Source organism: Nannobrachium achirus (genome assembly GCF_963921795.1).
Source record: "Nannobrachium achirus genome assembly, chromosome: 16".
In the NCBI taxonomy this organism is placed as follows: domain Eukaryota; kingdom Metazoa; phylum Chordata; class Actinopteri; order Myctophiformes; family Myctophidae; genus Nannobrachium; species Nannobrachium achirus.
The window spans coordinates 27846494-27873993 of NC_137823.1; the positions used below are offsets into that span (position 1 = coordinate 27846494).

The 27500-nt window shown below is 46.8% G+C and overlaps 2 protein-coding genes across 3 annotated transcripts in view; one reads left to right on the forward strand and one right to left on the reverse strand.

Moving 5' to 3' along the window:
* Positions 1-27500, reverse strand: part of gphnb (gephyrin b) — a gene marked incomplete at both ends in the record, with an annotated part of 164690 nt that overhangs the window by 80976 nt on the left and 56214 nt on the right. For both annotated transcript variants that reach the window (XM_080745149.1, XM_080745148.1), the window contains 2 exons: positions 12270-12362; positions 12658-12715. In XM_080745149.1, coding sequence (XP_080601275.1) covers positions 12270-12362; positions 12658-12715 — 151 coding nt within the window. The remainder of the gene's footprint in view (positions 1-12269; positions 12363-12657; positions 12716-27500) is intronic.
* On the forward strand, positions 792-2282 carry LOC308300309 (dolichyl-diphosphooligosaccharide--protein glycosyltransferase subunit 1-like; the record flags this gene model as incomplete). Its single annotated transcript, XM_080744127.1, has 1 exon — positions 792-2282. The coding sequence occupies one exon, from the start codon at positions 792-794 to the stop codon at positions 2280-2282; it is 1491 nt and encodes a 496-aa protein (XP_080600253.1).

Here is a 27500-nt window from a genome sequence, read left to right on the forward strand (position 1 = left end):
ATTTTAGGAACACAGATGTTTACTAAAGAAAATGTCAACCTTTTTTTAAATAAAACTTAAAACTCAGTTGAGTGGCATATTTCTGCTGGCATGTGACTTTTTGTAGGATATTATATTTTGTTTCTCAATTTAACGCTGAAAAGAAAAGTAACTCAAGTTACTTTTTCTATGTAACTTGAAACTTTATAAGTTATATTTCTCCAGGGGTATAACTTTAACTTGATCAAGTTACTGCCATGGTGAGTTACTTGTAACTGTACAAGTTACGCTTTCAAAGTAACTTCCCCAACACTGACTGTATATAAAAAACACACACAATATTTCAAGACAGAAATAGCATCAAGGTTCTTCCTTGGCAGTGTGAACAACAAATTGGCCTCAGTTTGCGAAATTGAGTTTAGGGATGCTGTTACGAAGGATATCGTCACTTAAATCTCCATATATGAAGATCACCTGGATCTCCACATGTGGAGCACTTATTGATGGTGACGTCACCAAGAATTCCCGTCCCTCATTGGCTTTTATGGTGATGATGACGTCATGACCCCATTGATGACGTCACATTGTGTTTTTTTCAAGGGTTTTCCCATTGGATGACTTCAGCGCACACACACAGACGGACATAGATTTCCCTAATTTATAGTTGGATTAGATTAGGGAGATCGAACAGGCATTAGCTTCCCTGATTGGCCAAGGCAACCTATCGGCCATGCCTCACGTGACGTTTGTCCCACACTATCGATATAAAGGCTAACACATGCACAACAACGTCTCTTACAGAGCTCGACACAATGGCCACCTTGTACATCAGAAACCTGACCCTCTTTGTCTTCTCCACTTTACTGCTTCTCACCGCCAGTGGCCTCTTCACAGTTAGTGCGGAAGCCACTGGTCTCCGCAACGAGGACGTGAAGAGAACCGTGGACCTGAGCACTCATCTGGCCAGGATCACCACAGAGGTCCTCCTGGCCAACCGCGGAGGTTCCGCGGTGCGGAGCTTCACGTGGGCCGTGGAGGCCGACCTGGCGCCTCATCTGGCATACATAGGAGCTTCGGTGTGGCGAGACGACGCAGCGCAGGACGGCACTCTCCAACTCACGCAGACCACAGTCGACGGACAAAGCGACGGGGTGTTCTACGAGGTGCAGTTGCCCTTCAGCCTGGAGGCGGGCGCCAAGCTGAGAGTGAAAGTGGAGACGGTGTTCAGCCACGTCCTGAGGCCTTTCCCGACGCACATCGCCCAGGACGAGCGTCAGCTGGTGGTCTTCCGGGGGAACCACTACCTGTACTCCCCCTACCCCACCCGGAGCCAGACCGCCCGCGTCCGCCTGGCCTCCGCGGCGGTGGAGAGCTACACCAAGCTGGGCGGCCCCATCAAGTACAACGAGGCCATCGAGTACGGACCCTTCCGCGACGTCGCTCCGTTCAGCGAGGACGCCATGGAGATCCACTATGAAAACAACGAGCCCTTCCTCGCCATCAGCAGCATGACCCGCACCGTCGAGGTCTCCCACTGGGGCAGCATCGCCGTGGAGGAGGCCATTAACCTGAGGCACGCGGGAGCGCTACTGAAGGGCTCTTTCTCACGTTTGGATTACATGTTGTACGACAAGGGAATTTCATCCGTCAAAGGCTTTAAGACCTTCCTCCCCGCGTCTGCCCAGGATGTGTACTACCGCGACGAGATCGGGAACGTTTCCACGTCACACCTGCGGGTTCTGCACGACTCCGTCCAGATGGAGGTCAGGCCCCGCTTCCCTCTGTTCGGCGGCTGGAAGACGGACTACGTCATCGGCTACAGACTGCCGAGTTACGAGTACCTCTACACCCTGGGTGATAAACACGTGCTGAAGATGAGGTTGGTTGACCATGTGTTTGACGACCAGGTGATTGATTCCCTCACGGTGAAGATCATCCTTCCCGAGGGGGCCAGAGACATCCGTGTGGACGCGCCTTACCCGATTGACCGAATGCCAGACCAGCTGCACTACACGTACCTGGATACGTTTGGCCGCCCAGTGTTGGTCATCACTAAAAGCAATCTGGTGGAACAGCACATTCAGGACGTCGTGGTCCATTACACCTTCAATAGGCTCTGGATGCTGCAGGAGCCTCTTCTGCTCATAGGGGCCTTCTACGTCCTCTTCATCGCTGTCATTATCCATCGCTTGGTCAGCACCAAGGGGCACTCTGCACCGTCGAGTGGACGAGGTGGTGAACCGGTACTGATTGTCGCGCGACAACAGGGCCCTCAAGGCAGAGGGCTCCAAACTGGCCGATAAGTCAGCGGAGGGTCACAGGCTAGATGGGCAAGGTTTCTGTTTATGAAATTAAAATAAAATATTTCAAAAATGTGTGTAGGTACTTCCTTGGCCTACAAGCATGCATAACAGGTTTGGTGCTGATCATTCCAGCAGTTTGCAAGATCTAGACAACTCTGCCTCCCATAGAGAAACATCATAAACCACATGGCACTTCTGTCGAGGTGCCGACTTGCGACTTGCGCACTCGTAGCCAAATATGGCCTACTTGTGCACCAGCAGAGTGCACAAGCAGGGTGATGAGTTCTGTCTGTATGTGGAGCAGCTAATTGGTGCCAACGCTGCTCCCTCATTGGCTAATTGGTGCCACATACATACAGGTTGAGTTCAAAGGCCCTGCTCCCTCATTGGCTAATTGGTGCAAAAGCTGCTCCCTCATTGGCTATTTGGCACCACATACAGACAGCACTCATCACCCTACTTGCGCGCTCTGCTGGCGCAAGTAAACTAGATCAGGTCAACCTGGTTGTGCCAGACCCCCTGTCTGTCATCATCATTTATGACATCATGCCTTTTGTAGGCATGTCATCATCATGTCATCATCATATATACCCTTTATATAGAAAACCCGGACCGACATTTGCTTATGTAGGCCTACCCATTTCATGGGTCTGGCAAAAATAATTGATGATAAGAACAGAACAAAAGAAAGGGAGAAATACAAGAGTACCACCTCGGACCCCAGTGGCTACCTGTCTGTGTAAGCTACGTTTTGACACCTATAGGCTATAGTGGTGACCAAATAAATGCCACATTTCATTTTTGTTCACAGTTCAAAGATTTGTCTCCATATAGAATCTGCAACTCTGGGTTGACCATAACGATGTAGTGAAAGTCTTATTATATCCATTGCCTCCTCAGACACACACAACCCCAAAACATTGTGATCGCACAACCCAGATGGATAGGAAGATAAAGGCAGGTAGGAAGTTCCTCCTGATGTTGATTTGCACTCAATAGTACTCCACAGTATAAGTGCACCTGTCTGGTTTGACTTTATTGAGAGACGGCAGCAATCAAACGGTTGCAGAAAGATTTTTTTCTTTGTAAAAAAATAAAAATAAATAAAACCTAGGGTTAGGGTAAGTGAAGCGGTGAATTTTTATTCTATGTGTTCTAGGTCTATACATTCTGTGTTCTAGGTCTATTACTACAGGGGGGTCCTACAAATCTTTGAGTGGTAGAAATATTTTTTCTTCTTTTTTATATGATCCTCTTGAACCCCAGTGTCCTTATTCTGATGACTTTAGCCAACAATAGCCGATCTACAAGCTCACAGCGATTCGCAGCGCAAGGCGTTGTGAGCTTGTAGATCGGCTATTTTCGGCAAAGAGGTTTGGTGTAGAGGGGAAAAAGGGCAGACCAAGTACAGAGTGAAAGGTCAAGTCTATTAAGTATTGACGGTTCAAGTGGTTAAATATCTGAAAACACAAATTGACATGAATCCAAAATACGACTGCGCTGTCAAACAATGGAACTATGGAATCTCTGAAAAGGTTTTGGGGGTCCCTGCTTCATCTCTCTCTCAACTAAGGGGTCCTTGGCTTGAAGACGTTGAAGACCCCTGACATAGGGTTCAAATGGCTACGCTACCACACTGCACGAGCTGAGCTATTAGCCAGGGAAGCTAGTTCCCGTTGGCCCGCGGCCACCACAGAGGCGTCAATTGGGTATGGCAAGCTATGGCAGCTGCCATACCTTGGCTACAGGGGGAAATAATAAAATGTACTCGTGCCTGTTGCCAAGGTATGGCAACATGACTGGTGTCTTGCGCGCGTGCAAGACACCAGTCATGTTGCCATACCTTAGCTTTTTTCTGAACTGACGCCACTGGTCCACCATGCATCTGCCAGTCCCCCCGGCAGGCCTCCAGCTGTCCAAAGACGGTCCTTGGTTGGAATCGTCTGTCATCTTTGTCCCTTCCCCTTTCCAAACAAAAGCAACTGGCATATCTGGGTTGGTTGGTTATTCCGGGCAGCGAGGCAAACTGATGGCTATTCTCCTGCTCTCCAGAGTCGCTGCCAGGGCTACATGGTGTGTTGCCCAACAGGGACGTGCAGAGAATGCTAGAGAGGCAGGGGCTGAAATCTCTAAAAGGGACTTTTGGTGAATATATTGAAAATAGCAGACCTCCAAGCTCACAACGTGTTGCAGCGCGACGCGTTGGACCACACTTTGAGACCCACTGGTGTAGAGTGTTTCCAGTGAGCCAACATGCACAATATCATCACGATGACTCTGTTTGAGCAGAATGGAACAGAGCCTTCATTAGTATTATTGGTAACACCTCCGAAGGAAGTGAGAAGGCCATCCAATTTCTCTCCAAAAGGGCTGCTGTGCATATAGCCTATTCTTTCAACATAAGATGCTGCATTCAAGTTCAGGAGAGTTTGGTCAAGGCAATTTTCTTGAATGCTGCCTTCAGGTATGGCATTGAAAGAGGGCATTCGCATTTCTTTCACCACAGTAAAAGCTATAAGTAAAAGCTGCATTCATGGTCTGGAGAGGGCACTTTTTTACAGACGGATAAAAGGGCAGGGGCTCAAGCCCCCTTTCATGTCTATGTGTGCACATGCCTGTTGCCGAAATATTTCCCAAGGGCATGAGGATCACTGGGGCGGGCCTGCCGACCCCTAGCCGTGGCAAAGGTTTCAATCAACCCACTATGGCTGGAATGTCTACCCATTCTCCTTCCAGGAGCACCACTCAAAAAGGTTTCTAGATCGGTAGCCAAAAATATTGTAAATATTATAGCCAGGATTTTTTTTACACTGATAAACTGTTAAGCATATCGTTTTGTTATAGACAGACAGCTACAAAAAAGGAGAAAATAATACCACAATGGAGATGGGTTGGCCTTTTCAATTTAACATTCATTTAAAAAGACTTTTGTGTACTTCCAAGGTGGCAATCTGAAATCAATCACTCAGTCTATTCCCGCCCCACAGCCTCCAGTGCAACTGCACTCACTGTCTATGTCTACTACGACACAAACTCATGACGTCAGTGAAAACCTATTTTGATATTCAGCATGGAAAGATGTCACATACAGTATAATACCATACCAATATCAAAGTTTCAATCAATGTCGATTTTCAGAATCTTTACTTCATGTTTAGACCTCCTATATAGTCCTATTACTAGGAGGTGTCTCAGACACATACACCCACACCGCTCAATGTATCTAGAACTACCTCAAAAACATCTTTGAAGTCATAACATTTTTGAGCGGTGCAAACCGCTCATACCTTTCATTTGTGTGTTTTAGTCCAGAAAGTTTTAATACAGAATGTATTTGCCAAATGTATTAGTGCTCGTACACATAAAGTAACTGACTGTCAAGGACAGAACGGCCCATTCAAGGAGATATGCACATGTAGTATTTGCACCGCTCACAGCGCACAGGTGCATTTAATTTTTTTCAAATACTGTGCAATTTATGTGATGTGGCTGAAATATTTAAAGACGACGGAAGTTCTCCACTTGCTCCGCTTCCTTATGCTGACGCATTTCCTAGGGAAACGGTCCAGAAAGGATTTAATTTAACGGTCATAAAGTTTGCAGGCCATAACTCATGGAATAACCGACGTCGCGAACAGAAACGGCCCATACAAGGAGATATGCATGTGTGTCGCGTTTGATACCATGCAAAGCACATGTGCGATTTTTACAGGTGTGTCCAGTTTTCCGAAATCTTTTTTTATGCCTTTATTTGGACAGTGTGTAGAATGAGGGAAGGGAGGGAGGGGACACTGCTAAACCAGCAGGGAGTTCAATAGGACTAATTAATTAACCATAGCATCTCTGGTGACTATACAACCTCACAGCAATTCATGTTTGTGTGAGCATTACATTACGGCACGTGAGTTTGTTTTCACTGAGGAATCTGGTGTGTGTGTGTGTGTGTGTGTGTGTGTGTGTGTGTGTGTGTGTGTGTGTGTGTGTGCGTGCGTGCGTGCGTGCGTGCATGCGTGTGTGCGTGCGTGTGTGCGTGCGTGCACATTTGATGCCGCACGTTCCCAACAGATAGATGGTGGCAAAGATAGATGCTTTCTTTCTCCTCCAGCTGTGCACTGGGTGCCCTTGAGTTGAGCGACACTTCAAACGTACCATTAGTGAGGACAGGGGGATGGGAGGGGAGGGGGGCGACTTCAAAGAGAGGAGGGCCCACTGAGATATGGTGGGATGGGGGGGCTCGGGAGAGAGGAGAGGGAGTAGAAGAGGAGGAGGGACCCCCCCAAGAGTGTGAGGGGGAGAGAGGGAGAGCAAAAGACGTTTTGCGAGAAGAAAGAATAAAAAGGAATGGTGCAATTTGACTGGCTGTGACTGTTGGTGCCATGCCCCCTGCAGTGAAGAGGCCATACAGCAGTGGTTGACAACCTTTTCTGCATCAGGGCTCACTTGAGAATCTGGAAAGTGTATGCGACTGCTAGGCCTAGAATTATTTAATGCTTTAACTATTGAAAAATAGCAGATACAAGCTCACAGCGTGGCGCTGCGAACTTGTAGATCTGCAATTTTTGAAAAAAAAAATGTTTTGTTTTGTTTTTTTGCAAGTCTTTGAATATATCTTTTTAAAAGCGAACATTTGTAAGTCAAATATTTTCTTCTGGGTGGTCCCTGAAACTGCATATTTTGAGATGGGCGTCCGCGGCCAAATACATGTAGTTTTGGGGTTCCTTGACATTTAAAACCTTGAGAACCACTGATTTAGAAGAAGGATTTCAAAGACATTGATAGAATCGGGTCAAAATTATTCAGAGACTTGCACAAAATGTTCACGATTTTTCTAAAATTGTTACGGTTTCACCTTCACTATGTGATGAGAGCTCCCTACACTTGTCTGGGCCAAGAGAGGGAGCCAAATCACACCACAGAGGACCTCTGTTCCCACTCCCCAATCATCACCAGAGGCTTCAAGAGTCTGGCCGGCACACAGCTCAGCGCCAGATCTTCCCATAGTATTACCTGATTCCGGTTCTCTGCAGTGCTATTCCTGGCCTGCCTCACCTTCTGGATTGTTTGTTTGGCTACCGACCTCATGCTTGGACCCTGACTTCTCTTTTGGACTCTCCCTTTAATGCAAGTATAGAATTATATTTTATATTATCCACATTTATACAAATACATGTGTGGCACCAGTTGTATGTGTATTAATGTGGATATATGGATATAAGGCTATACAATTTATTGTTTATTTGAATTAAAACGCCTTGCTAGGCATTAATTCTTTTCCTGTCTCCTGAGTGGTTGCATTTTGGGTTCAGACACAACTCAACCTTAACAGAAGATCTGGCCATTATGAACCCAGCACCCTCAGGAGGCCAGGCTCCACCACGGGCCTCTTCGCCTGGGCCTCTCCCTGACCCTGTCCGTAATGCCATCCAACGTCAGGACAAGGTGCTCGCTGACCACGCCCGCCTCCTTCAGGAGGCCTCCGCTATGATGCAGGGTGTTTCCAGTGAGCAGCAGACCCAATCTCAACAGCTGCACCAAGTGGCCAGCGAACAGCATGCCCTACTAAAGCATATGCAAGACATGTCCGCCCAGTTGGCTGCTCTGGTGGCCACGGTTCCACCTTCGGTTCCACTATCAGTTCCACCAGCCGCTCCTGGGCCTGTCGCCCAGCCTGTCCGGGAACCTAACCTTGCCAGCCCCAAGCCCTATGACGGGGCGTTTGCAGACTTTCGTGGGTTCATGTTGCAGTGCAATTTTGTTTTTGACCTGCAGCCCAGCATGTTCTCCACTGACGCAGCCAGGGTAGCCTACATTGCCACGCATACCTCCGGTGATGCTCTTCGTTGGGTCCAGTCATTCTTGTGCTCCAACCCGGGGTCACGAAACAACTACGCCAACTTCGAGGAGGAGTTCAAGAGGGTGTTTGACCATCCCTTCGCTGGTCAGGATGCAGGCTCACGGCTACTCCACATCAAGCAGGGCTCTCGCACAGTTGCCACTTATGCGATCGAGTTTCGCACACTCGCAGCCAGCACTGGATGGGCGGATTCCACGCTGCGCTGCATTTTTCGTGAGGGCCTCACGGAGGCACTGAGGGACGAGTTAGTTAGGGATAAGCCCACTGACCTCAATACGCTCATCACTCTCGCCATTGATGTCGACGAACGTCTCCGTGAGCGCAAGAAGTCCAGGGCACAGTCGCTTCAACGCTCCTCCCAGTTGACCCCCATTCCGAGTACCAGTCCTCTTCGTTCTTCTGAGACGTTCATCTCGGACTCTGTTGCTGACGCTGAGCCTATGGAGGTGGGCCGAGTGCGTCTGTCCGCTGCAGAGAGAGAACACCGGAGGAACCAAGGTCTCTGCATGTATTGTGGGCAGGGAGGTCACCTGAGGGAGGACTGTCCCAAGCGTCCATATGCCCGCTCCAGTCCCACAGAGGAGGTCTCCATGCATGTGGGCCGCATCCGTGTGACTCCCAGGGGTCGTTTATCTCCAGCTGAGCGCAAGCACCGCAGGCTACACAAGCTCTGTATGTATTGCGCCAGCTCTGCGCACACTGTTCGCTCCTGTCCCATTCTGCGCCCCAAGATGTTCTCTTCCCGGGCGCCAGGGGGCGTAGTTTCACCCACTCGGGGTTTTCGGGTGAGTTGTCTCACTACTTCCCAGCCCCGCACCAGTGTTGCCAGTTTCCCTGTCACTCTCTCCTGGGAGGGACAGTCACTCACCATTCCAGCTCTTATCGACTCCGGGGCCGATGAGAGCTTTGTCGACCTCCAGTATGCTCAGAAGGTGGGACTCCCTGTCTCTGCGCTCCAGAGGCCTCTCTCCGCCTTCGCTCTAAATGGTCGCACGATGGGCCCTGTCACACACCGGACCCAGCCCCTCACCCTCACCGTCTCAGGAGACCATGTGGAGAGCATCCGCCCCTACATCATTCACTCTCCGGACACTCCTTTCATCCTGGGCAGACCTTGGTTGGAGCTTCACACCCCCCACGTCTGCTGGAGTTCTGGGCGCATACTCAGCTGGAGCGCCGCCTGCCAGGTCTGTTGCCTCCAGCCCGCCCTGACCTCCGCCCAGGCTGAGTGTTCTCCTGCCCGAGTTCCCTCCCGCCCGAAGGACCGACGCCGGGCGCACGCCGGCATTCCCCGTCAATCGCCAGGTGGCGATCCTTGGAGGGGGGGTCCTGTTACGGTTTCACCTTCACTATGTGATGAGAGCTCCCTACACTTGTCTGGGCCAAGAGAGGGAGCCAAATCACACCACAGAGGACCTCTGAAGATGGGTGTGCCTCCACACACCTGTTCCCACTCCCCAATCATCACCAGAGGCTTCAAGAGTCTGGCCGGCACACAGCTCAGCGCCAGATCTTCCCATAGTATTACCTGATTCCGGTTCTCTGCAGTGCTATTCCTGGCCTGCCTCACCTTCTGGATTGTTTGTTTGGCTACCGACCTCATGCTTGGACCCTGACTTCTCTTTTGGACTCTCCCTTTAATGCAAGTATAGAATTATATTTTATATTATCCACATTTATACAAATACATGTGTGGCACTAGTTGTATGTGTATTAATGTGGATATATGGATATAAGGCTATACAATTTATTGTTTATTTGAATTAAAACGCCTTGCTAGGCATTAATTCTTTTCCTGTCTCCTGAGTGGTTGCATTTTGGGTTCAGACACAACTCAACCTTAACAAAAATAGCAGATCTACAAGCGCGCAGCACGGCACTCGGTGTCAGTGATGTCAGTTGGGCTCAGTGATGTCAGCATGCAGACAGACGGACAGCAGACAGACATTTGCTAAATTAATAGTTATATACTGTATATAATATATTCTAATATATTGTTTCCATTGTGTTACAGTATGCAAGTCTACGGTATCTGCACCAGGGCCATTCTGTCCCCTCAACAAACATGTACAAACATGTACATGCATGTACCCCCGCACGCACACTGTGTCACGAAACGCCTGCGACAAGATCCCTGATTAAAGACAAGAAAAGAAAGGAAAAAAAAGGAACCGCTGCGAGTCAATAAGGATCCATCTCCTACCTCTTTATTTCCCATGTGACCGCGGGCCTAATTACGCCGCATGTTAATCGGTTCTGGAAACAAACAGCGATAATCAGCAAAAAACAGCCGTGGGGCTGACCCTCCAATCTGAACACGACTGGAGCGGGGGGGGAACACGCTCTTCATTCCCCCTTCCCCCCGATTGTTGTTGTTGTCCGGTGGAAACCTTGTATGTCCAAAAGCGTTCGTTTTGTATTTATCAATTTAAAAACGGTTTAGAATAGTGAAAATAGCAGATCTAAGGGGCGCCCGCTGGCCTAATGGTCCAGGCACATACCACTTAGGCATTGCCACATAGGCATGCATGCCTGGCAGCGTCACCAGTTCGATTCCCGATACGGACGACCTTTGCCGCATGTCACTCCCCATCTCTCCCCCCATTTCCTGTCAGTCTACTACAGGGGCGCTGGAAGTGGGGTGCTGAGGGAGCTGCAGCTCCCCTGGTGGTGGGGAGGAAAAAAAGATTTTTTTTTTTTTTTTTTTTTTTTAAATGAGCCTATATATACACACACACAGAGCTATATTAAAACAATAATGTATTTGACTTTGGGGAATAAAATATGTTAAAAAAAGGTATTTGATTATCACATGGTGACCTAATCACATGGTCACCTTGCCACTTCCGGTCAGAAGGGAAGTCAAATTTAAATCCCGCTTTGATGGCACACCAAAGTCTATTTATTTGAGAACTAGAAACTGTCTATAGGCTCATTGTTGCAAACTAACACCGTTGTATATGGGGAATAAAAAACTGTAGAAAACTGTTACAAAAATAATACCCGATTTTGTAGTGTGTGCGTGAGTGACTGTGTGTGTGCATGCGTGCTGTGTGTTGCACTGTGTGCTAAAATAACTAGTAACTATATAGCTCCTTGTTACACCGTTGTGCGGGGAATAAGCACCCGAAACCGTAATAAAAATAACCCAAAACCGGATAAAAAAACCTGAATTTTTCGGGCTCAGCTCCTCCAGGCTCAGCTCCCCTTGGGATTTGGGAGTTCCAGCGCCCCTGGTCTACTATCCTATCAATAAAGGCATAAAAGCCCAAAAACAAATCTTAAAAAAAAGAACATAGCAGATCTACAAGCGCACAACGCCTCGAGTGCGACAGCCTTGTGTGATGAAGCAAGGGCTTTACTTCACAAGATGCAAGGTTTCTGCCCGACACTGACAACATCCTTCTCAGATGATGGTGAAACAGGAGCTGCTGATAAGAGACTAACATGTACTCCATTACTCCATACGTGTAGACTGTACAGAGACAGATGGAGAGAGACTTGCGATTTTGATAAAGCTGGCGGAACCAATGCTAAAAACCCCAGGACAAAAATCCACCCGTCCTAGACAATTCGCCCTCCTGGCCCCCAAACTATGGAATAAACTCCCTGTTCTACCACTTTTTGTGGTCACATGTTCAGATATGGATTCTGATTGGCTTAAAACAGTAAAAAAGCAATTTACCATTCGAGGGTCGTGGGCTTCGCCTCGTGCCACAACCCTGAAACAGTGGTAAATCAGCCAACAACCCACTCCCTCTCATGGTAAATGGCTTACTCGCACTAAGAACAACAGACTCCCTAGCATCCGCCGTGGCCTGAAGACTCACCTCTTCAGACCGTAGCACTCGCCTACCCTCAATGACCATACTTGGAAACTAGATAGCATTTGTAGTTTATATATAACGTTTTTTACTTGCTTGGTCTACCTGTGTTATTTTTTTCTCTAGATTGATATTCCTAATTACTATGCAATTGATGTATTGATGTTGATGTATTGATGTATTACCTTGCTTATTGCACTGATCTTGCTTATTGTAAGTTGCTCTGGATTGAGAGCGTCTGCTAAACGCCTAAATTGTAAATTGTATATACGTTGCATCTACGTATAGTGCGTTGTCTGTGAGACTCACCTCGGGTGTGACATCTCGCGGGGCGAAGCCAGTGCCCCCGGTGGTTAGGATGAGGTTGAGCTCCTTTTCATCACACCAGTCCACCAGAGTTTCCTGTTGGCGCGCACGCACACACGCATGTACAGTGTATTGGTTATTTTCCAGCAATCTTAAAAAGAGTGACTTTCTAGTATGTCACATCATTGCATAGCTCTTCGGCTTTGGAACGACCCTGGAACAACCCGCTTGTAACTTTGTTTTAGTTAAGTGCTTTATGAATAAAGTCTATAGCACATTTTGCCAATGATAAAAGGAAACAGAACAACAGACAGACAGAAATGCACACTGTAGAGACAGAGAGGAGAGGAGTCACAGTAGATATGCTAGCTAGATTCATAGTGTTGCTTACCTTAATCTCATCAATCTCATCTGGAACTATCTTATAGGCCACGATCATGCCCCCCAGCCTGAGAGAGAGAGAGAGAGAGGTAGATAGAAAGAAAGAGTGTGAGAGAGAGAAAGAGTGAGACATAGAGAGAAAGAGAGAGAGAGAGAGAGAGCGAGAGAGAGAGAGAGAGAGAGAGCGAGAGAGAGAGAGAGAAAGAGTGAGAGAGAAGAGAGACAGAAGCGTGAAATTACAAACTCTGTCACACTGGATCATGGTGCTACATAAGCACCATACTGACGACATTTTAGGTTCGAATCCAAACCATCTCTGTTGTTGCACAGCCCCCTGCTTAACATTCCAACCACGTGAACCCCATCGTCCTTATTCTACACACATCCAGGCACGTGCACACATAGACATCAAAGGGGGCTTGAGCCCCTGCTCCGTTTGTAAAAAGTGCCCTCTCCAGACCATAAATGCAGTTTTTACTGTGGTGAAAGAAATGCAAATGCCCCCCTTTCCATGCCATACCTGAGGGCGGCATTCAAGAGAATTGCCTTGTCCAAACTCTCCTGAACTTGAATGCAGCATCTTATGTTGAAAGAATTGCCCTCACTGTTGATTACGTGTTCAGTGTGGCATCACGCACCGAAAATAGCCGACCTCCAAGCTCACAACGGGATTTTCGATATTTCCACCAAAAGGCCCTTTTAGAAATGTCTCTCTAACATTCTCTGCACACATCATAATAGGCAATAATGTTGGCAGAAATTATTAACGTTCTGTATTTTACCGAATGGTATTTTGTCTGCTTTCTCTCTCTTCTTTTTAAAGATGGGGTGCCATGATTTAAAATTATGTTTTTATGTGGCCACACCCACCAGTTCATTAAGTATGCCAGGTTGTCAGGTGGGTGGTGACCCAGCTGAAGTTTGAATTTGAATTTGTGTTTTCAGATATTTATATCTTAATAAACTTGACCTTTAACTCTGTACTTAGTCTGCTCTTTTTCCCCTCTACACCAAACCTCTTTGCCGAAAATAGCCAATCTACAAGCTCACAACGCCTCGCAGCGAAATGTTTCTATGTTTCTGTTTCTATCACACAAAGATGTGGAGGACCCCCTGTAGTAACTCTGAGGACCCCCTAGGTGTCTCAAAACCCTGGTTGAAGACCTCTGGTCTACAGCAATGGTTCTCGAACTCTCACATTTCAGGGTCTCTTCCCGTAACTCTGACGGTACAAATGGAACCAAATGGACCCGTCAGGTCCATTTGTGCAGGGTAAATAATTTAGACCCCCCCCCCTCAAGGAACTCAGAGAGTCCATGGAATTTCAAGACTTAATGCTGTTTGCCAGACTCAAAAAGCATCCTGCTGTGGCCTCCAGACAAACACAAAAAAAGACACCCCCACAATGCTTTCTTAAAAGGAAATCTAAAATTATTTTTATTTCAACCCCCAAGAAATGGGCCAAGGAGGGCAGAGTAGAATAGGGACAAAGAACCTTGTAGAGACACAGAGAGAGAGAGAGAGAGAGAGAGAGAGAGAGAGAGAGAGAGAGAGAGAGAGAGAGAGAGAGAGAGAGAGAGGGTGACGCTTGATTTATACAAAAGGTGTTGCTCATGTTATGAGCTTGTAGATCTGCAGTTTTCAGTGAACGTCGAGTATACATTCGAGTCGAGAGATCCCCGAAAGATGGAGTAAGAGAGAGAAGTATACTTCGCCAATGTCGGGCAGATACCTTGTATCTCCAAGTTTCAAATTTGTACGTTTCTTCATAAAGTAAAGCCCTGCTTCATCACACAAGACTGTCGCACAAAACTAGTGAAACAGCAGATCTACAAGCACACAACGCCTCGCGTCCGCGAGGCATTGTGTGCTTGTAGATCGTCTGTTTTCACTATTTTAGATCATGTTTTTAAAATGATAAATACAAAACGAACGGTTTTGGTCATACAAGTTTTCCACCTGACTAAAGTTCTCAAATTCTGCTCGAACCTGACCATACCCGATCCCGACTCGACATTTAGGATAGGGTAGGGCCTAAAATGTATACTAATTACAGTAATTAGTCGGGCATAGGGCCTTGGGCTCAATGAAAAAGATATTATTTTATTACTATTACTCTGTCATAGAGTTCTCAAATTATTTCCAAACCCGACCATACCCGAACCCCACCCTACGTTTTCGGGCCGGGTAGGGCCTCGGGCCGGCCCAGTTAGGGCCCGGCCTTAACAACGATGTAAGGTTCTGCAACGGGGAGACACAAAGACGCGCATAGTGAGACCTGTGTTAAGACAACGTGAAAGAAGAGACAAAGACAGACAGGTAGAGAGCGGGACCAGGGGTGTCACAACAAATTCTGGGCCCTGGGTAGTACAAGGATTCACTGCGGGCCCCCCATGAGTGTTCTTCATTCACGCGTTGTGAGCTTGTCGATCTGCTATTTCCACAATTTCTTTAAATATTTGAAAATATATGAACATTTTTCGACATGGAACGATTACGACGATTATGTCAAATAATTGCGATATGTCAAATAACTGTGATTAGACGATATGGGTAATAATAATTGTGACAGGCCTAAATAAAACAGACATGGAAAGAGACAGAGAAGAGAGAAAGGGCAATGAAACGGACAGAGAGAGAAAGAGAGAGAGAATGCCCTTGAACACTAAGGAGTTCCTCAGGATATGGCCCACTGGGAGACTTCTCACAAGGACAAAGTGCATGCTGCTCCAACAGTGAGCAATGCCGCCCTCCTGTGGCCGAGCCAGGTAATACACCCATCCCCCCACCCTCACAGTAAAGAGACCAACTACCGGGCTCAAGGTGAAGGCTTTGCATAGACACTCCTTATGTAAACCCCCCCAGCCCCACCACCAAAGGAGCATTATTTTTTAGGAGACTATACCGCATCTTGTTTCCCCATCGAAACAAACACCTAAAGCATGACACCCTAAACCTCAGACAATACCTGGAGTGACTGCACACCTTTTTTTATCAGGGTCACTTTGGCAATAAGCTCAACTGAGGCACAAGGACAACATTGAGTATGTATTACTTGATTATTTAGCCTACATACACAGTACACGCACACACGCACGCACGCGCATGGTTCCAACTCATCAGTTACTATTTCATCCTCAGGTCATTGTGTGAGACACTGACGGCTTAGAATTAGACACTACTAAAGAGTTTATTATATGAAACGTGTCGCAAGACACTTTTGAAGCCGCGTAAATGAGGCGTCTCATTTCTTGCCACCCCCACACAGAAACACACACTAACTCTATGAAGCCACTTCAACCATTATTTTATGCTTTAACTATAAAAAAATAGCAGATCTACAAGCTCACAGCGTGGCACCGAGTGCCACATGGCAAGCTTGTAGATCTGCTATTTTTGAAAAATCAATAAAACGTGTGCAAGTATTTGAATATATTCACCCGATTCTATAAATGTCTTCTAAATCCTTCTTCCAAATCAGCGGTTCTCAAACCTTTTTTATGTCAAGGATGCCCAAAAATCACATGTATTTGGCCGCGGACCCCCATCTCAAAATATGTTGTGCCAGGGACCACCCAGAAGCGAAGATTTGAGTAGCAAAAATGTGTTTTGAAAACTATATATTCATAGAATTGCAAACGTTTTCACGATTTAAAAAAATAGCAGATTTACAAGCTTGCGGAGCGGCACTTGGTGCCGCGCTGTGAGCTTGTATATCTGGTATTTTTCAATAGATAAAGCATTCAATAATTCTAGGCCTAAATGGGTTAAATCATCTCTGTCGGGTGCTGGGAATCTTGTGTCCAAAACACTAACTTTACAGGATTCAATTCAAATTGAAAAGTCGCAAAAGTAGCAGATCGACAAGCTCCAAACTTGTGGATCTGCTGCTTTTGATGCGTCGGTGTTGACTGAAGACTTTATTAGAAGTTTGCATAGGAAAAAAGGTACAGTTTCATGACAGTACAGTTCCCTGGTACAAGGTCAACTAAAAGGATATACTGTACAGTAGCCCAGTGTTTCTCAATCTTTTTTGGATTGAGTACCCCCTTTCCCAGATCTTTAATCCAAGTACCCCCTTTACCCGACAAAAACTGCAATTAAAACCATAAAACCATCACAAATAAGAAAGGGAGTGGGAGTTTCAAACGGTGCCTCCTGAACAGATTTATTTTCAAAACTATGGCCATAACATTTCAATCCAGTTTTCATGTCAATAACTTACATTCAAACATCGCAATCACATCCCAGTTGCCTGGTACCATAATTTGGGTTAGCAACTATTAGGCTCACAACACGTTTTTTCAAGTGTCATCATTAAACATAACAGTGATTTATAGGCCTACTTCTATTTTTTTCTTTTTTGGGGGCATTTTCTCTGAGTACCCCCTGCAGTACCTCCGCGTACCCCTAGGGGTACATGTACCCCCATTTGAGAATCACTGCTGTAGCCTATTGAATGACAGATAGATAGAACATAGTAGCCTACTATGCAGAAAATATCATAAAAAAAAGAAAAACATGATCAAGTAGAGCAGTTTTTTCACATCAAGGTCCATTATTTATTGGGCATTTGAGCCACGGACCATCCTTTGATGGGATGTAGCCTTTCAGACCCAAAACTTTGATTATTTTGTTATCGTTGGATAAGATTTCGTCCACAATGACATGCTATATTGATGTAGTACCATAGTTAAAGCTATACTATGGAAGTTGCTCAACTACTGGTCGGTAGCGGTATTGCTTTTTTCGTCCGTTTTTAATTTAGGACAATTTTAAGATTTGTTTTATTAAAAAAGTTACATATAGCTTTAAGTAACGCAGGTGTTTACCTTTTTTTTTTTTTTTTTTTTATAATTTTTATCCCACAATTTTGTAACCCATTTTTTCACCCAGTGCCAATTGCCTATGTAATCCTGGGCTCTGCTCTCCCTCTGCCAGTGGAGATTTCCCTGGTTTGGACGTAGCGCGTGGAAGGAACACGTTATTCCAACCAGTTCCTTTCCCCTCCATCAGGCGCCCCGGCTGGCCAGGGGGAGGCATTATTGAGACCAGGATTACGTGCATGTTTTTGTGAGGGTACCAACCCTAGGAGACACGGGGAGAACATGCAAACTTTTTTTAATCCCACGATTTTGTAACCCATCTTTCTCCCGGTGTCAATTATCTAATGCAATCATGGGAGCTACACTCCCTCTGCCAACCTGGGGAGACAACGGACTGACCTCATGCTTCCTTCTATGCATGAGGATTCCAAGCCACTTCTTTTCACCTGACAGGGGGGAGTTTCTCCGGTGACAGTCTGCCTCAGTGATAGTCAGTGATAGTCTCCCTCTCTCTTTCTGTGTTTCAGTGACAGTCTGCCTCTCTCTCTCTGTGTTTCAGTGACAGTCTGCCTCTCTCTCTCTGTGTTTCAGTGACAGTCTCTCTCTCTCTCTCTCTGTGTTTCAGTGACAGTCTGCCTCTCTCTCTCTCTGTGTTTCAGTGACAGTCTGCCTCTCTCTCTCTCTGTGTTTCAGTGACAGTCTGCCTCTCTGTGTTTCAGTGACAGTCTGCCTCTCTGTGTTTCAGTGACAGTCTGCCTCTCTCTCTCTCTGTGTTTCAGTGACAGTCTGCCTCTCTGTGTTTCAGTGACAGTCTGCCTCTCTCTCTCTGTGTTTCAGTGACAGTCTGCCTCTCTCTCTCTGTGTTTCAGTGACAGTCTGCCTCTCTCTCTCTCTGTGTTTCAGTGACAGTCTGCCTCTCTGTGTTTCAGTGACAGTCTGCCTCTCTCTCTCTGTGTTTCAGTGACAGTCTGCCTCTCTCTCTCTGTGTTTCAGTGACAGTCTGCCTCTCTCTCTCTGTGTTTCAGTGACAGTCTGCCTCTCTGTGTTTCAGTGACAGTCTGCCTCTCTCTCTCTGTGTTTCAGTGACAGTCTGCCTCTCTCTCTCTGTGTTTCAGTGACAGTCTGCCTCTCTCTCTCTCTGTGTTTCAGTGACAGTCTGCCTCTCTCTCTGTGTTTCAGTGACAGTCTGCCTCTCTGTGTTTCAGTGACAGTCTGCCTCTCTCTCTCTGTGTTTCAGTGACAGTCTGCCTCTCTCTCTCTGTGTTTCAGTGACAGTCTGCCTCTCTCTCTCTGTGTTTCAGTGACAGTCTGCCTCTCTGTGTTTCAGTGACAGTCTGCCTCTCTCTCTCTGTGTTTCAGTGACAGTCTGCCTCTCTCTCTCTGTGTTTCAGTGACAGTCTGCCTCTCTCTCTCTCTGTGTTTCAGTGACAGTCTGCCTCTCTCTCTCTCTCTGTGTTTCAGTGACAGTCTGCCTCTCTCTCTCTGTGTTTCAGTGACAGTCTGCCTCTCTCTCTCTCTGTGTTTCAGTGACAGTCTGCCTCTCTCTCTCTCTGTGTTTCAGTGACAGTCTGCCTCTCTCTCTCTCTGTGTTTCAGTGACAGTCTGCCTCTCTCTCTGTGTTTCAGTGACAGTCTGCCTCTCTCTCTCTGTGTTTCAGTGACAGTCTGCCTCTCTCTGTGTTTCAGTGACAGTCTGCCTCTCTCTCTCTGTGTTTCAGTGACAGTCTCTCTCTCTCTCTCTCTGTGTTTCAGTGACAGTCTGCCTCTCTCTGTGTTTCAGTGACAGTCTGCCTCTCTCTCTCTCTGTGTTTCAGTGACAGTCTGCCTCTCTCTCTCTCTGTGTTTCAGTGACAGTCTGCCTCTCTCTCTCTGTGTTTCAGTGACAGTCTGCCTCTCTCTCTGTGTTTCAGTGACAGTCTGCCGCTCTCTCTGTGTTTCAGTGACAGTCTGCCTCTCTCTCTCTCTGTGTTTCAGTGACAGTCTGCCTCTCTCTCTCTCTGTGTTTCAGTCACAGTCTGCCTCTCTCTCTGTGTTTCAGTGACAGTCTGCCTCTCTGTGTTTCAGTGACAGTCTGCCTCTCTCTCTCTGTGTTTCAGTGACAGTCTGCCTCTCTCTCTCTGTGTTTCAGTGACAGTCTGCCTCTCTCTCTCTGTGTTTCAGTGACAGTCTGCCTCTCTCTCTCTGTGTTTCAGTGACAGTCTGCCTCTCTGTGTTTCAGTGACAGTCTGCCTCTCTCTCTCTGTGTTTCAGTGACAGTCTGCCTCTCTCTCTCTGTGTTTCAGTGACAGTCTGCCTCTCTCTCTCTCTGTGTTTCAGTGACAGTCTGCCTCTCTCTCTGTGTTTCAGTGACAGTCTGCCTCTCTGTGTTTCAGTGACAGTCTGCCTCTCTCTCTCTGTGTTTCAGTGACAGTCTGCCTCTCTCTCTCTGTGTTTCAGTGACAGTCTGCCTCTCTGTGTTTCAGTGACAGTCTGCCTCTCTCTCTCTGTGTTTCAGTGACAGTCTGCCTCTCTCTCTCTGTGTTTCAGTGACAGTCTGCCTCTCTCTCTCTCTGTGTTTCAGTGACAGTCTGCCTCTCTCTCTCTCTCTGTGTTTCAGTGACAGTCTGCCTCTCTCTCTCTGTGTTTCAGTGACAGTCTGCCTCTCTCTCTCTCTCTGTGTTTCAGTGACAGTCTGCCTCTCTCTCTCTCTGTGTTTCAGTGACAGTCTGCCTCTCTCTCTCTCTGTGTTTCAGTGACAGTCTGCCTCTCTCTCTGTGTTTCAGTGACAGTCTGCCTCTCTCTCTCTGTGTTTCAGTGACAGTCTGCCTCTCTCTGTGTTTCAGTGACAGTCTGCCTCTCTCTCTCTGTGTTTCAGTGACAGTCTCTCTCTCTCTCTCTGTGTTTCAGTGACAGTCTGCCTCTCTCTGTGTTTCAGTGACAGTCTGCCTCTCTCTCTCTCTGTGTTTCAGTGACAGTCTGCCTCTCTCTCTCTCTGTGTTTCAGTGACAGTCTGCCTCTCTCTCTCTGTGTTTCAGTGACAGTCTGCCTCTCTCTCTGTGTTTCAGTGACAGTCTGCCGCTCTCTCTGTGTTTCAGTGACAGTCTGCCTCTCTCTCTCTCTGTGTTTCAGTGACAGTCTGCCTCTCTCTCTCTCTGTGTTTCAGTCACAGTCTGCCTCTCTCTCTGTGTTTCAGTGACAGTCTGCCTCTCTCTCTGTGTTTCAGTGACAGTCTGCCTCTCTCTGTGTTTCAGTGACAGTCTGCCTCTCTCTCTGTGTTTCAGTGACAGTCTGCCTCTCTCTCTCTGTGTTTCAGTGACAGTCTGCATCTCTCTCTCTCTGTGTTTCAGTGACAGTCTGCCTCTCTCTCTGTGTTTCAGTGACAGTCTGCATCTCTCTCTCTCTGTGTTTCAGTGACAGTCTCTCTCTCTCTCTCTGTGTTTCAGTGACAGTCTGCCTCTCTCTCTGTGTTTCAGTGACAGTCTGCCTCTCTCTCTGTGTTTCAGTGACAGTCTGCCTCTCTCTCTCTGTGTTTCAGTGACAGTCTGCCTCTCTCTCTGTGTTTCAGTGACAGTCTGCCTCTCTCTCTCTCTGTGTTTCAGTGACAGTCTGCCTCTCTCTCTGTGTTTCAGTGACAGTCTGCCTCTCTCTCTCTGTGTTTCAGTCACAGTCTGCCTCTCTCTCTGTGTTTCAGTGACAGTCTGCCTCTCTCTCTGTGTTTCAGTGACAGTCTGCCTCTCTCTCTGTGTTTCAGTGACAGTCTGCCTCTCTCTCTGTGTTTCAGTGACAGTCTGCCTCTCTCTGTGTTTCAGTGACAGTCTCTCTCTCTCTCTCTCTCTGTGTTTCAGTGACAGTCTGCCTCTCTCTCTGTGTTTCAGTGACAGTCTGCCTCTCTCTCTGTGTTTCAGTGACAGTCTGCCTCTCTCTGTGTTTCAGTGACAGTCTCTCTCTCTCTCTCTCTGTGTTTCAGTGACAGTCTGCCTCTCTCTCTGTGTTTCAGTGACAGTCTGCCTCTCTCTGTGTTTCAGTGACAGTCTGCCTCTCTCTCTGTGTTTCAGTGACAGTCTGCCTCTCTCTCTCTGTGTTTCAGTGACAGTCTGCATCTCTCTCTCTCTGTGTTTCAGTGACAGTCTGCCTCTCTCTCTCTGTGTTTCAGTGACAGTCTGCATCTCTCTCTCTCTGTGTTTCAGTGACAGTCTGCCTCTCTCTCTCTCTCTGTGTTTCAGTGACAGTCTGCCTCTCTCTGTGTTTCAGTGACAGTCTGCCTCTCTCTCTGTGTTTCAGTGACAGTCTGCCTCTCTCTCTCTGTGTTTCAGTGACAGTCTCTCTCTCTCTCTCTCTCTGTGTTTCAGTGACAGTCTGCCTCTCTCTCTGTGTTTCAGTGACAGTCTGCCTCTCTCTCTGTGTTTCAGTGACAGTCTGCCTCTCTCTCTCTGTGTGTTTCAGAGACAGTCTGCCTCTCTCTCTCTCTCTGTGTTTCAGTGACAGTCTGCCTCTCTCTCTCTGTGTTTCAGTGACAGTCTGCCTCTCTCTCTCTCTCTGTGTTTCAGTGACAGTCTGCATCTCTCTCTCTCTGTGTTTCAGTGACAGTCTGCATCTCTCTCTCTCTGTGTTTCAGTGACAGTCTCTCTCTCTCTCTGTGTTGCAGTGACAGTCTGCCTCTCTCTCTGTGTTTCAGTGACAGTCTGCCTCTCTCTCTGTGTTTCAGTGACAGTCTGCCTCTCTCTCTCTCTCTGTGTTTCAGTGACAGTCTGCCTCTCTCTCTCTGTGTGTTTCAGTGACAGTCTGCCTCTCTCTCTCTCTGTGTTTCAGTGACAGTCTGCCTCTCTCTCTCTGTGTTTCAGTGACAGTCTGCCTCTCTCTCTGTGTTTCAGTGACAGTCTGCCTCTCTCTCTCTCTCTGTGTTTCAGTGACAGTCTGCCTCTCTCTCTCTGTGTTTCAGTGACAGTCTGCCTCTCTCTCTCTCTCTGTGTTTCAGTGACAGTCTGCCTCTCTCTCTCTGTGTTTCAGTGACAGTCTGCCTCTCTCTCTGTGTTTCAGTGACAGTCTGCCTCTCTCTCTCTCTCTCTGTGTTTCAGTGACAGTCTGCATCTCTCTCTCTCTGTGTTTCAGTGACAGTCTCTCTCTCTCTCTCTGTGTTTCAGTGACAGTCTGCCTCTCTCTCTGTGTTTCAGTGACAGTCTGCCTCTCTCTCTCTCTCTCTCTGTGTTTCAGTGACAGTCTGCCTCTCTCTCTCTGTGTGTTTCAGTGACAGTCTGCCTCTCTCTCTCTGTGTGTTTCAGAGACAGTCTGCCTCTCTCTCTCTCTGTGTTTCAGTGACAGTCTGCCTCTCTCTCTCTGTGTTTCAGTGACAGTCTGCATCTCTCTCTCTCTGTGTTTCAGTGACAGTCTCTCTCTCTCTCTCTGTGTTTCAGTGACAGTCTGCCTCTCTCTCTGTGTTTCAGTGACAGTCTGCCTCTCTCTCTCTCTCTGTGTTTCAGTGACAGTCTGCCTCTCTCTCTCTGTGTGTTTCAGTGACAGTCTGCCTCTCTCTCTCTGTGTGTTTCAGTGACAGTCTGCCTCTCTCTCTCTGTGTTTCAGTGACAGTCTGCCTCTCTCTCTCTGTGTTTCAGTGACAGTCTGCCTCTCTCTCTCTCTCTGTGTTTCAGTGACAGTCTGCCTCTCTCTCTCTCTCTGTGTTTCAGTGACAGTCTGCCTCTCTCTCTCTCTCTGTGTTTCAGTGACAGTCTGCCTCTCTCTCTCTGTGTTTCAGTGACAGTCTGCCTCTCTCTCTCTGTGTTTCAGTGACAGTCTGCATCTCTCTCTCTCTCTGTGTTTCAGTGACAGTCTGCCTCTCTCTCTCTATGTTTCAGTGACAGTCTGCCTCTCTCTCTCTCTGTGTTTCAGTGACAGTCTGCCTCTCTCTCTCTGTGTTTCAGTGACAGTCTGCCTCTCTCTCTGTGTTTCAGCCGAAATGAAAATATGCTCAACACAAATAACCGTGCAGGGTCCCTGCCTTCCCGTCGTTACCTAGGCAACCACTCCTGTCTGAAGCCTCCAGCTGCTGTGTGTGTGTGTGTGTGTGTGTGTGTGTGTGTGTGTGTGTGTGTGTGTGTGTGTGTGTGTGTGTGTGTGTGTGTGTGTGAGAGTGAGAGAGAATGTTTGTTAGTTGTTGGTGGTGGTAGTTGTTTGTTCTCTTTTTTAACACACTGCTGGGGAAGCCGTTTCTGTACAAAGGGATACAGTGCTGTCTGGCTAAGTGTACGGCTTTGGCATGCGTGCAAGAACACAGCGACACACACCCGGAGAAGACAAAATGGATTCATTACCACTGAGGATTGTAGTGTGTGTGTGTGTGTGTGTGTGTGTGTGTGTGTGTGTGTGTGTGTGTGTGTGTGTGTGTGTGTGTGTGTGTGTGTCCGTCCGTCTGTCCGTGTGTATGTCCGAGCGTTTGGCTATTTTGACTATATTTATCTGTGGAACTCAAGTCAAACTATCATCATCAGGGTGATCTGTAGGTCATCATAAACCTTATTTATAAACTACCTTTCCATTCCAAATCAAAGTGCGTTACAGAATAAAATAAATAACTAGGTGTGGGAGGAAAGGGTCTGTGCTAGCCTGCAACATTCTTTTTTTTTTTTAAAGATGTGTTTATTAACAATTGTCAATCATTATACAATCAAACAATGTATCACTCTTTTTTTTTTTTTTGAGAAGACAGTAAAAAAAGTAAAAGACAAGATGAAAGACAAAAAGGATAACAAAAAAGACATAAAACCCAATACTCCCAAACCCACCCCCCACCCCTTTCCCCGAATGGCCCACCACTACACTCTTACTCTATATCAATACATTATACTTTTCCACAGAACCCATCGACATAACTCTCAGATCATTTTAAAACACTGAAGTCAACCTGTAGGGGAGAGCCTGCAACATTCTAACGTGAAACACCCACACAGCCACATCTCTGGTCGGACGGACTCCCCCAGAGGCGTAAACTGGGTATGGCAAGGTATGGCAGCTGCCATATCTTGGCTACAGGGGAATAAAATTAAATGTACTTCTTAAAGGGAAACTAGACAAGACTAGGTGTATACAAACACAAAGTCTAGGTGACACATTCCCCCCTTCCCTCTATGACAGGCATCAAACAGGTAGTTAGCTGTCTTTGATGCTTTCATTGATAAGAGAGATCACTAACGAGCATTTGACACTTTTATGGCCCAATCAATTACCTCAGTGCACAACCCCTTTGAAGTTCAAAGGGAGCAATTAATTAACTCACCCACCGCTATTTTTAAGACCCTTCTAATGGTCCACACCGCCAGGATTTTGCCTACCTTTAACGTGGGCGCGCGCGCGAATCCATTGCGCGATGGTTCACCGATTGCATTCACAATACGATCCAGGCAGGGTAAGCAACAAAGCACTACAGCCTTCCATCGCTCAAAGCGAAACCGACGGACCGCCACGCTGGTGTTGCACAACATTGAACCGGATGACATTTCGGCAGACAGGATACAGGCGTCGTTGTCCCGCCCCCCCATTTCCGTTCTGGAACATCCAGATCCGTTTTTTGTGAATAGGGCGGGTCCACAGAGCGCTATGGACGGCGAATCGGCAATCATACTTTTTTGTTTTATAGTTATTAAAGCTAATTGATCGCTCGTCATATTCGTCATACGCAGAGTGGACCCATAACTATAGCTCGTCAAACTCGACATATGCAGTGGGTGAGTTAAGAGCTCTGGCCAGCTCCCCCTGACAAAAACGTCCCTCCAAGGGATGAATGTCAACATAAACAGTGGAACAAAAGCAAAACACAATATCCCAAAAAAACACAATGCAAAGAAATACCCCAGCACAATAATATAGTGGCTGATAGAGGGAAATGACTGCAAAAATATTTCTATACATTTATATATATATATAAATAGGCTTAAAGTTACTTAGTTTCCCTTTAAAACAAATTCATCAAGCCTGTTGCTAAGGTATGGCATAATGACGGGTGTCTTGCACGCGCGCCTTCGTGCAAGACACCAGTCATGTTGCCATACCCTAGCTTTTTGTTCAACTGACGCCACTGCCCCTTCAAACTGTTCTCTGGAGAGAGGAGGAGAAGAGAGAGAGAGAGAGAGGTTGATGCAGAGTGCTGTGTTTGGCCTGAAAGCCTGGACGCCCCGGCCAAAAGTCTTTCTATGAATAAAAGACGAGCAAGCGAAGAGAGAGAGAGGTAGAGAGAGAGAGGGAGAGAGAGAGAGAGAGAGAACAGTATATGACAGTGGTTCTCCAACTTTTTCAGGTCAGGGACCCCCGAAGAGAATATTTGAGTTAAAAACACACACACACACACACACACACACACACACACACACACATACACACGCGCACACACAGACAGTATGTATATATTTTTTCTAAAATAGTAGCTCTACAATCTGTAGATCTGCTATTTTTAATAGCCAATGTATACAAATCAAAGTGGTTAAAGGAGTAGTTCACCCCGAAAATGTGTGTGCCATCACAGAGGCACAACACGCGCCCGCGCACACGCACTCACACGCACACGCACACACCTGTGAGCCAGATGCACTCACACATCTCGGTGGCTGCAGGACACTGCCATGATGAGGCACTGATGTCATTAATAATACAAGCTCTTTGTACAGGCCACTTCATCCATCACTTACTGCAACGCACGCACACACACACACACACACACACACACACACACACACACACACACACACACACACACACACACACACACACACACACACACACACACACACACACACACACACACACACACACACACACACATATTCACGCATGATACCCCCTATACTTTAGCCTCCAAATGTAGTGCACACACACACACACACACCCTCTCACTCAAATACACATGACATAAAAAAAGATACCCCCTATGGTATCTATTCGTATACTATACATATAGTCCCAGTATAGTGCAGTACCCAGGGACGTGCAGAGCATGTTAGAGAGGCAGGGGCTGACATTTCTACAAGTGCCTTTTGTTGAAAATATCGAAAATAGCAGACCTCCAAGCTCACAACACACCGCGCTGCGACACGTTGTGAGCTTGGAGGTTGGCTATTTTCAGTGCTCGATGTGGTGAACGGCATGGATGGCCACACAGAGAGGGCAATACTTTCAGCATAAGATAATGCAGCTTCAAGTTCATGGAGAGTTTGGACAAGGCAATGCTCTTGAATGCTGCCTTTGGGTATGGCATGGAAAGGGGGGCATTTGCATTTCTTGCAGTAGACAGATAAAAGGGCAGGGGCTCAAGCCCCCTTTGATGTCTCTGTGTGCACGTGCCTGGTACAGAGTGCATTCTGTATTCTGTACAGTTGTCTGTCCAAGGCTTCGAGGGTCACCGTTGCACAACGGTGTGGCGCGTCAAAAATAGCTGACCTATAAGCTCACAGCGCGTCACGTCCGCCACGCGCCGTGAGCTTATAGGTCAGCTATCTTCTAAGTATGAACTTAGCATGAATCTGGCTTAAAGGGACATTTCACTTTTAAATATGTTTTGTTTGTGGTAATTTTAAAGTCTGCTTAGTGTCTTTAGTGAGCGCCTGGACTGTTTTTATGTTGCATGCTTCAGTATTTAGATACAGTATTTGATAGTCATTTTATCACACACACCCCCTTCCTTGACAAACCCATTGTAACTTCAAACTCCATTATAACCGTGTTAGATTCATTGAAAACTCCCGTCCTTCAGGTGAATGATATTGTCCTTTTAATACGTGAGGGTGGCATGTTCATGCAATTACTTTTTTTCGTTATTTGAATTTAGTTATGAAAATACCCCCCCCCCCCCCCCCAAAAAAATAAATAAAAATAAAATAGGCCTAAATGAAAACAATTAGTATTGAAAATACAATATCATAGAATCATGGTTGTTGGTGTGTCTTAAATGAGTCTAACGTGGTTACAACGGAGTTTGAAGTCCAAATGGGTTCATATATAGGAAGGGGGCGTGTCCGATCAAATTAAAACCAAATGGAGGGAGGGAGGGAAGAGAAGAGAAGAGAAGA